The 13896-nt window shown below is 44.8% G+C and overlaps 1 protein-coding gene across 4 annotated transcripts in view; it reads right to left on the bottom strand.

Moving 5' to 3' along the window:
- Positions 1 to 13896, bottom strand: part of RPS6KA1 (ribosomal protein S6 kinase A1) — a 565248-nt gene that overhangs the window by 38099 nt on the left and 513253 nt on the right. For all 4 annotated transcript variants that reach the window (XM_069224044.1, XM_069224045.1, XM_069224046.1 and 1 more), the window contains one exon: positions 2628 to 2745. In XM_069224044.1, coding sequence (XP_069080145.1) covers positions 2628 to 2745 — 118 coding nt within the window. The remainder of the gene's footprint in view (positions 1 to 2627; positions 2746 to 13896) is intronic.

Below are 13896 nucleotides of genomic sequence, written 5' to 3'. Positions count from 1 at the left end.
AGAGCAGTTAGAACTGGCTACAATGCAATGCCTTTTAGAATGATGCAGCACTTTAGTACCCGAAAATAGCAAATGTGATATATGCCCCACCCCAACCCTTAGCTCACATTTAACCAGCAAGGAATATTCATCTAACAATGTGCTGGATAACAGATGAAGCCTAGAGCAGAGTTAAATTTATATACATCTAGACAAACTGGTGTGTTTTTAAAAAGCTATTGCACATGAGCTTAACAACTCCAGATATTTGCCAACTGTACAATGTGTTGTCCTATGTTACGGCAATGTGTGGTGGATAATATCCACGGTTCCTAATTTGAATATATGTGTATGAACCTCAACACTTCCAACATAGTTCGCCACCAAGGTGCATAAGATAAATATGTCCTAAAATGTTGTTTACTTCAAAATCGAAATAAAGTAAAAAAAAAAAAAAAAACTAGGAGTGAGTGTCCTGCTGCCTCCCCATAACATACATCATTTTCTACCAACACTAGCCTTAATCTATCACTAGCGATGTATGGTATGCCCATGTTTTAGGGGACAAGCAATCTCCCTCCTGGGGATACTAAACAATTCTCAGTGGGCAAATTGGTTGGGTGGGCTCGGAACAGTCTCAGTATATCAGACCGTTCATATGAAGCTCTGCTTTTTCCAAATGTAGGCAGAGCAAAGTGTGTTAATCTCAATAGAGGGGCCATTGGGCTCCTTTGAGCTTCGCATCAATGCAGTCAGTTAAATTCCTAACTTAGGGTCTGATCCTCATCTCACGGGGGACCCACAATGGCACCATTAACACCTGGGAATTCTACCATAACTGGTGCCAGACGACATATCTGGATACCTGGCAGTTCATGGACTCTCACCATAATTCCACCATGCCAGATCTCTGCTCTCCACACTTGGTGCGTTCTGATGAAGGGCAGTCTGTCTGGATGAGCCTCATCTAGCATGCAACCCTAATTGGCCTTTCAAGCCCCATCCACCTCTACCTGGCAGTACTTCTGCTGATTCATCACAATTGGTGAGTTTTCTTGCTGGGTGATCAGGAGTGAATCATTGTGCCAAATGTTCTCACTCATCTAGTAGTGGCTATTCCCCCTCCCCACCACTATGCCACTCCCCTCAAGAATTGAGCCAAGTCTAACAGATCGTTGGTCAGAGATTCCAACATTATTCCACAGCAGCAACATGCTGTCGCCACAAAACTTTTGGGAGCGACAAGCTCCATCTCTTCTCCTCACTTTAGTGGGATGGTGGTTAAGTAATCCAGATGGGCCTGTATTATGGTGGCTTTTAGACCTTCCTATCCTGGCCTTCTCTCCTTGATGCAGTCTTGCAGCACTCGATCTTCCAGCTTGCTCTCATCAGATCACGCACCATGTCACCTGCTGTGCACTGGTCGCCTCTGCCACACATTGTTATGTGCTACCAGCCCCAAGTGCAAGGTGCTTCAGGTGGCTGGTGAAGTATAGACACAGCAATGTCCCAAGCCTGATTTTGGCCCAGATCATTCATGGAGCAGCACTGTCACAACAAAAAGGCTTTGAGGCTACAACCATGCCGGTCTCCCGATTTTTACAGGGAAACTAGGTGGAATATTTGAAGGATTAATGAGCAAAACAATAGAGTTCTCTCTGGAAAAGACCATCTTTGGTCCTCGCCAGACCACATTCTCCACCAATCAATACTCCTCTCAACGTCCGCAAGGTGTACTGTCAATTGCAGGCACAAATCCTCAGTGCACCTCTCTGGAACCAAGTAGCCTTTGATCTTATGATCCGTTAAACCTCAAGAAGACTTTAAATGGCTAGCAACTGCCACAAATGTAGGAAGGTGGTTGCAACTTGATAACCTATGGATTCTCTAGGCCCTGCAGGCTGAGAAACAAAGTATTTTGTAGCAGCCTCACTGCAGACCCCCCTGGATGACAGAACACTCCTGCTCTTTAAACACAGAAAAAACAGCCATCTGTTGCACAAATCTTGTTTCAATGTTCTTAGCTCACTCATCACAGTGTTAGTTGGACAAGACTCCTTTGGCTTAATCTGGCATTTAAGTACTACAGGTACGTCAGAATGAGATTGGTCTGAGGTGAGATAACCGTCAAGGCATTGGGTTCCATTTCCAACAGGCCGAACCCAAATGACCTAAGCGCATGCACTCCAGGCAGAAAAAAGAAAATGAAGGGTGGCAATAGGTTACGATGTCTACGTGTTAATGCTTTTCGCGCATAATTAGAACAATTAAACATATCAATGTAAGTCACAGTGTAAAAACTGTGGCTACTTATCTATATAAAGAAATTGCCAAAGCAAGATCTTATGTTGTAATATAGAACAAAAGGTCTGACCTCAGGTGAGAAAAAGTAGAGAATAAATGGCATTCAGACGACATTTCAGTACTATAATTTTAGTTTTCACTGCTTCTAAGGTCTCACACTTCATCTTTATCCTTGATTGTAAATAAAATAACTTATCAACTTTGACAAAGAATAAGGCTTGCAGAGCTCTTCCCCCACCCCCAATAGGTCATGCTCCTTTCACCAACGTCCAGCAACATTTCGGAAACCAAAGCATGATAAATGAGCTCAATGCATGGGCATTAGGTTGCACACACACACATACCTTTGCAGCCTCTGAAATCTTGCTCCAGTTCCCCCCTTTGAGTGTGAACTGCCCCCCTCCAATACGGGCCAGGATTTCTTCAGGGGTGTCTTCAGGACCATTAGCAAAGGGGGTATATCTGAAAGGTAAGAGGGGTCAATACATGAGTCATGTAGAGACATCAAGCAGTTACATGTGCAATGATGGACTGTAATGCACTGTGTCCAGATTCATCTCATATTTAAATGATTATTAACTATGTAAAAGACTTAACTTGGATTCAAATCATGTAAGGATAACTGTCAACTACATAAAGGAGTTTCCTTATGTCCATTACTGTATTGACTAGCCTCACAATTTGGCATGGAGCCAGCCCAGCTCGTTTAATGTTGGGCAGAGTTGGACTAGAATTGCAGAAACTGATCTACCTCCGTTGATCCCCAACTTTAAACACTTAGGGATAACAAACTGGTTGTTCTGTGCACACAGAAGGAAATGTTAGGGCAAATAAGTGGTTGAAAGATGGCATTAGTACTAATCTTCAAGGTCTGTCTCCTAACTGTCCCCGTATGGCTTTCCGCACTTGGAACACAGCATACCCAACATTAATCTACTACGAATACAGAACCTTTGGAAAAAATAGTAGAAATTTATTTTAAGGGATGGCATGCCACAAAAACCTATTTGGATAAAACAGCACCACACCTTTATGCTTTACTGATAACTTGGGTACAGTACTCCTCAAAAAGCAGGCGAATTTAGACACATGACAGTTTTTGACCGGATAAGACTCTGGGCTTTTATTTGCCTCAAAGTTAACGTTACTGGCATCAGTAACTATATTTCTGGTGGTTACATCATCTTCCAGGATATCACTTCCCTAGAATATTCTCAGGCATACCACATCTGCAAATATATTTTCATAGCAACAGCTGTCCATAGCTGACAAGTGGTGCCCTGTGGCTCCATAGTTGACTTTGTCCACTGGACATGATATCACTAGCATTTAAATGGCTGTTAATGTAGGTCCTGAAACATATTACATACCTCAAAGAAGCTTGCAGAAAGGAATAGAGGAAGCAACAATAACACAAAGTACGTTGGCATACTTTGGTATCTTATTACATATGGCACTAAATCATTAGGGAGTAGTCTCGGTGGAGAAGGGATCTGCACAAGATTATGCACCCACAAGAAATATCATTAGCGAAGGTAAGTAATTTATTTGTGATGGATACATCTTACATCTGATTCCTCACCTCTTGAAGGAGTCTCAAAGCAATACCCTCCAGGAAGTGGGAACAAGTGCCAATGAACCAAGAAGTAATGCAGCACAGCCCTGGAAATGCATCCATGACTGCGTGCTAGGGCTGTAAGGAAGTAATGTTTAGCAACCTTATTCAGGGATGATTATGTGGCAGATGGCCACTGGAATACCTCTGAGCGAGCACCGTGGAAGAAGACATGACCCTAATGGAATGGGTACGAATGCAGTCTGGAGGCTCTTTCCTCGCCAAGGCATAACAGATCTTGAGACACTCCTAAACTGTATTTGGACACCAAATTGCCTTTCTTAGTTCTGGCAAAGTTAATAAAGAGCTGATCATCCACTCTATATTGTCAAAAGAGATAAATGTAGTATGAGACCGCAAGCCTGGGATCCACTATATGGAGTAACTGCCTAATTGAAGAAGGAAGGAAGAAAGATGAAGAATGATAGACTGGAACATATGAGACATGAAGTTCTTTAGCACTGGATCTTTTACAGATTCACATGCTTGAATATTATCAATTATCTGGCTGAGAGCACACAGAAAATAATTTATGTACAGCACAGGCAAATAAGAAAACTGAGAACAGCCATTAACTATGTAGACCATATCGACCACATTACATGATCCAAATTTCAGCCAATCAGAGGGACAGGTGCCCTCAATCACCAAACCAATCTCCAGTTAGTTTACTTTAGCAAGTAAAAACTCTCCTTTCTCCAACTCCAACCCTCTTGACTAACACCCATTCACATTACTAATTTCCCCCTGCTAGTTCACATTAACAAGATATACCTTTACTCCTTTCCTCCCAGTTATCCACCTGAACAAGCTATGGTTTATCTTTTTAGAATAAGTATCCCTTTTACAGTTAATGTGTCTGTGAAAATATAAAGTATGGTAATGCAGACAGGTGGAGCTGTGCTATGTAAGAATAATAAGTAAATGCCACCCCAGGTTCAATACTAAAATACGGTCACACAGGCAACCTAGTAAGAGTCTACAACAGTGCTTCCCAAATTGTGGGCCACAAATTATGTAACAATCTTGCTGGACTACAAGGAGAGTGAAAGGAGCGGTTGTAGGATGCCTTTTTGCAGACAACAAAAAAATCTAAATACCTTTAAATGGACTGCATGCCTTCAGCAGTTAGGAAAGTCAAAATGAAGCTTATTTTTGGTCATTTTGAAGTTTGCTGAAAACAGATTTTAATAGGATCAAAACTAAGCAAGACACTTTACTTGATGCACAATTGATACATATTTATAGAAACCCAATTGCCACACCACTTGTGTGCTATGTAGGTTTTTCGGTAAAACTGTATGTCTTTGCAAAGTTAGTGCCCATTTCAACTGAAATGATGCAGTTTGTAAATGACCATGCACTACCACACAATGCTTTAGTTACATAAAAAAATTACCCCACCCCGTGTCCATTAAACGTAGATGGGATGCGAAAGTTTGTAGTTCTAAAAAGTGAGTGGTGGTTGTAGGTCTACAGTATCATTAAGAGAACTGCAAAATATGCTTACGGGTTTCTTTTTTTAATGATCTTGTTTTATATTTGATTTTAAAAAGAAGTAGTCTATCAGTCATTCCAATCCTTGATCATCAATAGGAGAAAGGGCTGCTATTAATGAAAGCCCCAGTTTTGATTTCAGCTGAACAGAAACTATAAAGGTACCATAGAATTATCCAGCATGTTTCTTAAATTAAATAAAAAACTATTCTTTGGTGTTGGCACTTGTTCAAGGGTGATCTAAAAACCTGACAACTATGTTCAGGTATACCAAGATAAGAAATAAATGGGCTGAAATGAAGGGGGAGAATTCAATGGTATAGCTGCGAGTTCTGTAAATATTGCCAACACTTATGTAGGATTATAAAGATGTAATCATCAATTACTGTAAAGTATTTCTCCATTCATAGAAAACCCTCCTGAAGAATATCAATGTCTATCAGATGCTTTTCCTAAAGAGGGTGAAATAGTGGTTTCAGCTCTCAACTGATTCTCTCGACTGATTCTTCAAACGTCCGCTTTACCCCTTTGACAACTGGGTAATTTGCACAACTATTGTGCCATAATTCTTCACAAACCTCCTGTAACATCCAGTTAAGCCAAGGAATGCCCTGACTTGTGTCTGGGTTGTGGGAGTTTCCCAAGCAAGAATAGTCTGAATCAAGGTTTGGAGAGGTTGTACTTGGCCTCCACCAACCAGAGAACAGCACTTTTCCCTGCCCTATCTGGCACTTAATGGCCTTGATATTGAGGCTTGCCTTTTGCAGAGCTTCAAGGACCTTTCATAGATGGATCAGGTGATCCTGCCAGGTGGAACTATAGACAGCTATGTCATCTAAGTAAGCTGTACTAAAAGTTTCCAGTCCAGCAAGGACTTGATTCACCAACTTTTGGAAGGTGGCAGGTGCATTCTTAAGTCCAAAAGGCATAGCAGTGAACTGATAATGCCCACTAGGAGTAGAAAATGCGGGCCTCTCTTTGCTCCTGGCGTCAGACTAATCTGCTGGTACCCTGATGTTAAATCAAAAGTACTCTACTTGGCTGCCCCTAATCGGTGAAAGAGCTCATCAGCTCCTGGGATTGGGTGTGCATCTGTCTTGGTTACTGAGTTGAGGCCCCTGGAGTCCACACAAAAGCTCATTTCTTTCTTGTCACCCTTTGAGTGAGGTTTGGGGACTAACACTACTGGGCTAGCCTAGGGGCTCTCTAAGGGTTCAATGACACCCAAACCCAACATTTTCTTTGCTTCAGCTTCTATGCTTTCTCTGACATGGTCAGACTGTCTAAATTTTGTTCCCACATCATGAGTTTGTCTTCCCAGGGTCAGAGAAAAGAGCCCAGCATACTGGTTGAGGACTTGCCTGCAATCAGTCTGCTGCTGTTCTGAGAGGGTGTCTGACAAGACTACTCCATCTACAGAACCATCTTGGGGATTGCTGAAAAGGAGATGAGGGAAAGGCTCACTCATCTTCCTGTCCCTCAACTGTAACCATGAGCATGGTCACATCAGCTCTGTTATAAAAGGGTTTTAGGCGGTTGATATGTATGATTCTTTTGGGGTTCTTCCAACTGCATAGGTCCACTAGATACGTGATCTCCCCTTCTCTTTCAAGAATGGGATAGGGCCCAGACCATTTGTCCTGGAGGGCCCTTGGAGCAACAGGCTCTAACACCCAAACGTTCTGCCCTGGTTGGAACTCCACCATAGCAGCTTTTTGGTCATTCCAAAGCTTTTGAAGCTCTTGGCTGGCCTGAAGATTTTTTATGGCTTTCTCCATGTACTCAGCCATTCTAGAACGTAGGCCAAGCACATAGTTCACACTATCCTGTTTGGGCTCTTTGAGAGGTTTCTCCCAGCCTTCTCTTGCAAAACTTAATGATCCCCTAAACAGGTGCCCAAACAAAAGTTCAAATGGAGAAAAACCTACTACCTTTTGTGGCACTTCCCTGTAGACAAACAGCAGGCAATGAAGTAGGACATCCCATCTCCTGAGTTTTTCAGGGAGTCCTCCAATCATGCCTTTCAGGGTCTGGATGAACCTTTCTACCAGCCAATTGGTTGGTGGATGCCATGGGGTAGTGAATTTATAAGTCACTCCACATTCTTGCCACATGTGTTTTAAGTATGCAGCCCTGAAGTTTGACCCCCGTGTCTGATACTACCCCCTTATGGAACCCAACTCTGATAAAGATACCCATGAGGGATTTTGCAGGCGCAGGTGCAGTGATTGTCCAAAGGGGAATAGCTTCAGGATACCTAGTGGCATGATCCATTACCACTAAGATATATCTGTGCCCTGATGCTGTTGGAGGATCAAGGGGGGAGGGTCAACAATGTCAACCCCTACCCTTTCAAAGGGTACCCCAACCACGGGTAGTGGTATTAAGGGGACCTTTAAGTGCCCACCAGCATTGCCACTGGCTTGGAAGCAGGGACAGGACTGACAAAAGTCCTTCATTTTTTGTGACATACCTGCACAGCAGAAGTGGTTAACCAACCTATTCCATGTTTTGTTCTGGTCCAGATGCCCTGCTAGGGGGATGTTGTGAGCTAAAGTGAAGAGGAAGTCCCTGAACTTCTGTGACACTACCACTCTCCTGGATGCATCAGGCTTGAGGTCTCTAGCCTCGGTGTACAGGAGCCCCTCCTCCCAGTAGACCCTGTGGGTACCACTGACATTTCCTAGCTCCTCCTGAGCAGCTTGCGGTCTCAGGCCTTCATTACTGGGACACTCTCTTTGTCCCTGGAACAGATTTTCCCTAGAGGGTCCCCCTGGGCCCAAGAGCTCTGGGTGGTAAGGCCCAAGCTCTTTAGGCTCAGTTCCCTCTAAGGTGGGTGACTCCTTTTCCTGAGAAGAAGGATCCTGTCTTGAGATCTCTTTTAAAGCTGGTCCCCCAGTCTTCTTGTCTTTTCTCTTGGGAGGCTTGTCCCTTATTTCAGGATCCAGCTCCTCTTTCTCTCAAGTTTACTATGTGCCCTAGTCTTGACACGTTCCCACGCAGGGATCCCTAGCATTGTTGTATGGGTCTTCAGCTCTACCTCAGCCCAGGGGGAACGTTTCAGGTCATTACCAAGTAGGCAATCTACAGGGATTCTTGCTATAAAGGGAGAGTAAAAATGGAATCTCGTTATTGGCCTTGCTGTGGCCTTGGAATATTATTTTCCCTGTCACAAACATGGTAATGCATAAACATTCCACAAGGTGCAGGCTGCAGTGTGAATGAAGACATACTTATCTTCGTCATGAATTTAAAATTGCAAAATTTTTATTTTTGCCCTGCTACTCCTCCCCATTCAAAGTTTACCATAGCCATGGGGTGGAACTTGGTCTCATTGTCAGCATTGGTGACAGGATAAGATCTCCCTACCAGGAACTAAGTTGAGGGAACCAGGTGCTGAGATACCAAGGTGATATTAGCCCCTGTATCCGTCAAGGCTTCTGTTTTCTCCCCATTAATCACAGGGTGCTGCCTGTATTTTTTCATGTTAATTGGCCAGGCAGCACAGGATAAATCTACCCCAACCCCAGTGACTAAAGTTGCCTCTGTGGGGACACCCACATGGTCAGGCCACATCTCTGACCCCCACTGGATATTGGCAACTGCATTTACTGCAGGTTGACTAGAGGCATTATTTTAGTTTTTACAGCCAGAGTCTCCAGTTTGGTGCCCTTTGGTTTTACAATCTTGGCACCAAGCCTTGCTGGGGTCAAAGTGTTTCCCTTTATACCACCCCTAGACTGTGAGTAGTCTCTGGGCCCACCCTTCTGTGCAGATTTTTCGGGGCCTTGAGAAGACTTTGATGTTTTTATCCTTTTATCCCCGATCTACCAGATGTTGATGTAGCCTATCATTGGAACAATTACTTAAAAGATGCTCTTGTACGGTGCATCATAATCTTGTGCCTTGTTCCCAGCTAATCAATCACCCAGCATTTTCGCTGAATAGTCCACAAAGTAAACCCAGGTCTGACTCTGGGATTTTTGAGCCTCCCTGAACTTTATCCTGTACTCTTCAGTTGTAAATCCAAAGACCTCAATCAGGGTACCCTTCATGAGGTCATAGGATTTAGAATCTGCCTCATTCAGTGTCAGGAGCCTATCCCTGCACTTTCCTGAGAATAACTCCCACATAAGTGAGCCCCCAATTTTTCTTCTCAATTTCCCACCCAAGGCAGGCTCTTTTAAAGGCAGAAAACCATTTCACTCTATCATCCCCTTCAGTGAAGGGAGGGAAAACTCCTTTTGGGAGCTTGATGTTGAAAGCTTTTCCTTTCAACACTTGAATGCTGCCACTAGAGATGGGTGCCAAGCCCAACTCTTTTCTTTGTTTATCTATCTCCAAAAGCTGACTTTCTAAAGCCAGTCTTTTGGTCAGCCTGGCAATGTCCAGGTCTGTGTCTGTGGGTGCTCTAGAGCTTTGCTTCTGAGGGAAGAGGAGCTTCCCTCATCCCCATTATCCACAGGATCTACATCCAACTCAAATGTATCATCATCATCCTCACCTGGGGGATTATCTATTTCATACTGTGCCACCAGAAACCTAAGGATCTGTTTTGGGGCTTTTACCAGTATGGATTGTGTACAGCTTGGAGTTTCCTTAATTGGTCATAGCTATATGCCTCATAAGGTTCCAGGTTGAGCTCCTGGGTTCTGGACTCTACTTCTGACATTTTTATCTTACTAAAGTTGGGACATTTTGAGAATTTAAAATTTCCCCTTTTGGATGACCAACTAAAGCAAAGACTTAAAACGTTCTCTAAAGTTGTAGGGACCTAACCAGGGCCCTAACAATTATTTTTTTTAAATTTCAAAAAATTGTTAGTCAATTAGAAAATCAAAAGTAATTACTAAAGATAATTTAGAGAGTTATTTGTGCGATAACACATTTGAAAAAGTGGTATCAGCAAACGCAAAGTATTTATCCCATTTCCGATACAACAAATGTAGGAGGCTGGCCCTCTATGTAGTGTGCAAAGCTAGGCACACTGAAGGGGGTCCAGGCAACCACATGTTGGTTTCCAGAGGTAAAAATCAGATCACGTAATGCTACAATTTTTTGAGGTAGCTGGTCGAGCAGTTACGCTTATTCAGGAGATGTGCTAAGCATTTGTTATACTCACAAAATCAATCATGCACCACACACTCAATGAATAACTAGATACCAGAATTCATAAAAATACTTCTGACTTTTATATAATTAAGACCAAAATGGTTAAGATACATTAGGTATTTTTGAGTTATGATTTTTCAAAGTTTTAATAAAGTTAGTCTTTGTGTGCGTAATTACGTACCATTGGAATCAATGTAAAGCCACCTAGAAAAATGCACATAAAATCACACAGGTGAGTTACCAGTCTCTTCTTTTGCAGGATGATCTAAGAGGCTGGTGGGTACACCGTGCCAGTTGGAGAGTCATGGCCGGCTCCCGATTCTGACAGGAGCAGAGCTGGAATGTCTTGGCACAGGGCCACTTGGAGGGGACGCCTGGAAAAAGAGTTAGTTTGCAGGTTTAAAGGTGGTGCCTTTGGGTGCCCTAGAGGTCGCAAGGGGTTAGGGACCCGTGGCACACAGCAGGTTCCACAATGGAGGCCTCAGGGTGGCCAGATGCAGGGCGTGTTGGAGGTCTTGGATGCTGTGCGTGATGGAACCCTTTAGAACTTTAGAACTGGAGTTAAGTCTTCTTCCGGGGACCTTGCAGGACGAGGGTGCTCTAGTGGGAGGTTCGGAGTGTTCCTGAAGTCCCTCCACTGGAGCTTCTTCCTGGTCCAGTTGCAGCTCTGGGGGAGCTGTTTTTGCTATTGTCCGACATGCACTGACCAGTACCTGGGGTATTGGCACAACACGGCCACTGGAGGGCACTGTGCCACCTAAGTTGGCACACTTGTAGGTCTCGTCTGGGCTTTTGTTGGTGTGTCGTCGGGTCTGGCTGCGACTTCTGGTTGCAGAGATATCGGCCGGTCGGTGTTGTGAACGCAGGTTAACTTTCAGTGTGTATCTGACTTACCCTGACTAGGGTTGTGGTTCCAACTTGGACAGGGTGCATACCTCTGCCAACCAGAAACCCAATTACGAACAACCTGGAACTCTTTGTGCGGTAGAAAAGAACAACATTCTTTTTGGTCCAGACAGTGTAGTCGCTTCTCTTGTCCACTGGGATATGGCGGAGTGAAAAAAGTAGGCATGGTGGTGGACTAGCCAACATGAAAAGGAGGGACAACTTTGGTATAAAGGAAGGTTTAGCTGGCAGAACCAGCTTACCTGGGCAGATGTTCAGGTACAGAGGCTTGGATGACAAAGCCGGAAGCACACTAATCCGCTGGGCAGATTATTGCCACCAAGAAGGCAGTCTTGATGGTAAGGAGCCTGAGAGGACAGTTTTGCAAGGGCTCAAAGGGAGTGTACATCAGGAACGTTAGGACTAGATTAAGGTCCCAGTCAGCCATGATTAAAGGAGCAGGAGGAAGCATGTAGCAAAACTTTCAAGAACCTTTGTACATCAGAGGATTTGAACAAGAATAGCTGGTCAGGCAATGACAGAAAAGCAGATATAGCAAAAAGGTATCCCTTTAATATGCCCATAGCCCTGCTGTGCAAGGGAAAGAATAAAAAGATCCTGAGAAAGGGGATTAGAGAGAGGGTCAACCTGTTTCTTTGTACACTGTCACAAACTTGCTCCAATGGCAGGCGTATGCAGTCTTGGGAGAGGGATGCCTGGCTGCCAAAATAACAAAGACTTCGGGTGGAAGGTCGAAAGCGGTCACCTGTCACTGCTCAATCTCCACACAAGAAGGTGGAGAATTGACAGTTTTGAGTGGAGAACCATTCCCTGCGGCATCAAGAAACGATCCTCCTGTAGAAGCAGCCTGATCAGAGGACCAATGACCAGGGTCAACAGCTCGGGATACCAAACTGTGTGCTCAATCTGGAGCCACACAAATTATTTTGGCCTGGTCATGCCTGATCTTCTTGAGAACGCTGGGCAGGACTGGTATGGGCAGAAAGGCATACAAGAGGCTGAAGCTCCACTCAAGATGAAGTGTCTCCAGACAACAGCCTCCTTGGAAACTCCAGCACACAAAACTGCTGCCATCGCACACTCTCAGTGGTGGTAAAAAGATCTAACCAAAGCTCTCCCCACTGCCGAAAGAGACCTTGCACCACCTCCGGATGTAGACGCCATACGTGATCGGCTGTGCATAGACAACTGTTTGCTCTGGTGTTCAGAAAGCCCGCCAGATGTTAAACCACCACGGTAATGACCTGATGGGTCAGCCATGTCCAGAGGCGTAGCACCACCTGACAAAGGGTCCAGGACCGTACTCCACCTTGTTTGTTGCAGTAGTGTCGTCCGTGAACACTCGCACTACTTTCCCTTTGAGAAAGGGAAGAAATGTTTTCAACAGCAGCCTGATCGCCCAAGAGCTCCAGAAAACTAATATTGAGCCCAGACACCGCCAGCGACCAGAGACCCCAGATCTCAGTCTCTCCCAAGTGGCCGCCCGTCCCAGAAGTGACGCGCCCGTCACTATCGATAGATTTGTTTGGGGAAGGGAGAGGGATCTTCCATTGACCCAATGCAGATTCGAAAGCTACCACTGCAGGTCTTTTGGAGTCCCCTCTGAGATCTGGACCATGTCGGAGAGATTTCCCTGATGCTGCACCCACTGGAACTTCAAGTCCCACTGCAGAGCCCGCATATGCCATCTGGCATGTGTCCCTAGCAGGACGCAGGAGGGCATGAGGCCCAGCAGCCTCAGAGTCAATCTCACTGAAACCCAAAATAGAGGCTGAAAGATCGGAATCAAAGCCTGAATATCACGGACTCGCTTTTGGGAGGTTAGGCCTGAAACTGCACTGTGTCCAGAACAGCTCCGATGAAAGGGAGCATCTCAGAGGAAGTCAGGTGTGACTTGGGCACGTTTATAGTGAACCCTAGTGTATGCAGAAGGTTCACTGTAGTCTGAAGGTGAGAGATGAATCTGGGATGAGCCCACCTTCAACAGCCAGTCGCGAGTTAGGGGAAGACCGAAACCCCCAACCCGTCCAGATGTGCTGCAACCACCGCCATCACTTTCGGGAACACCCAAGGAGCGCTGGTAAGGCTGAAGGGGAGCACAGTAAATTGAAAGTGCTCGTGACCTACCACAAATCGTAGGTAACATCTGTGGGCAGTCAGGATTGCAATATGGAAATAAGCGTCCTGCAAGTCCAACGCTACCATCCAGTCTTCTGGGTCCAAGGCAGACAGGACCTGAGCCAGGTGAGCATTTTGAATTTCTCCTTCTTGGGAAAGATTGCGGTCCTGAAAGTCTAGGACAGGACGTGAGCCCTTGTCTTTTTTGGGCACCAGAAAGTAGCAGTAATAACAACCACAACCCACTTCTGGCTCAGAGACCCTCTCTATGGCTCCCTTGGCCAAGAGAGCCGCAACTTCCTGGCGGAGAAGTGACAAATGATCCTTCGGTATATGGCTGACTGATGGAGGCATGGCTGATGGGG

This window comes from Pleurodeles waltl, chromosome 3_1, assembly GCF_031143425.1.
Source record: "Pleurodeles waltl isolate 20211129_DDA chromosome 3_1, aPleWal1.hap1.20221129, whole genome shotgun sequence".
NCBI lineage: Eukaryota > Metazoa > Chordata > Amphibia > Caudata > Salamandridae > Pleurodeles > Pleurodeles waltl.
This window is presented reverse-complemented; position numbering and strand designations above follow the sequence as displayed.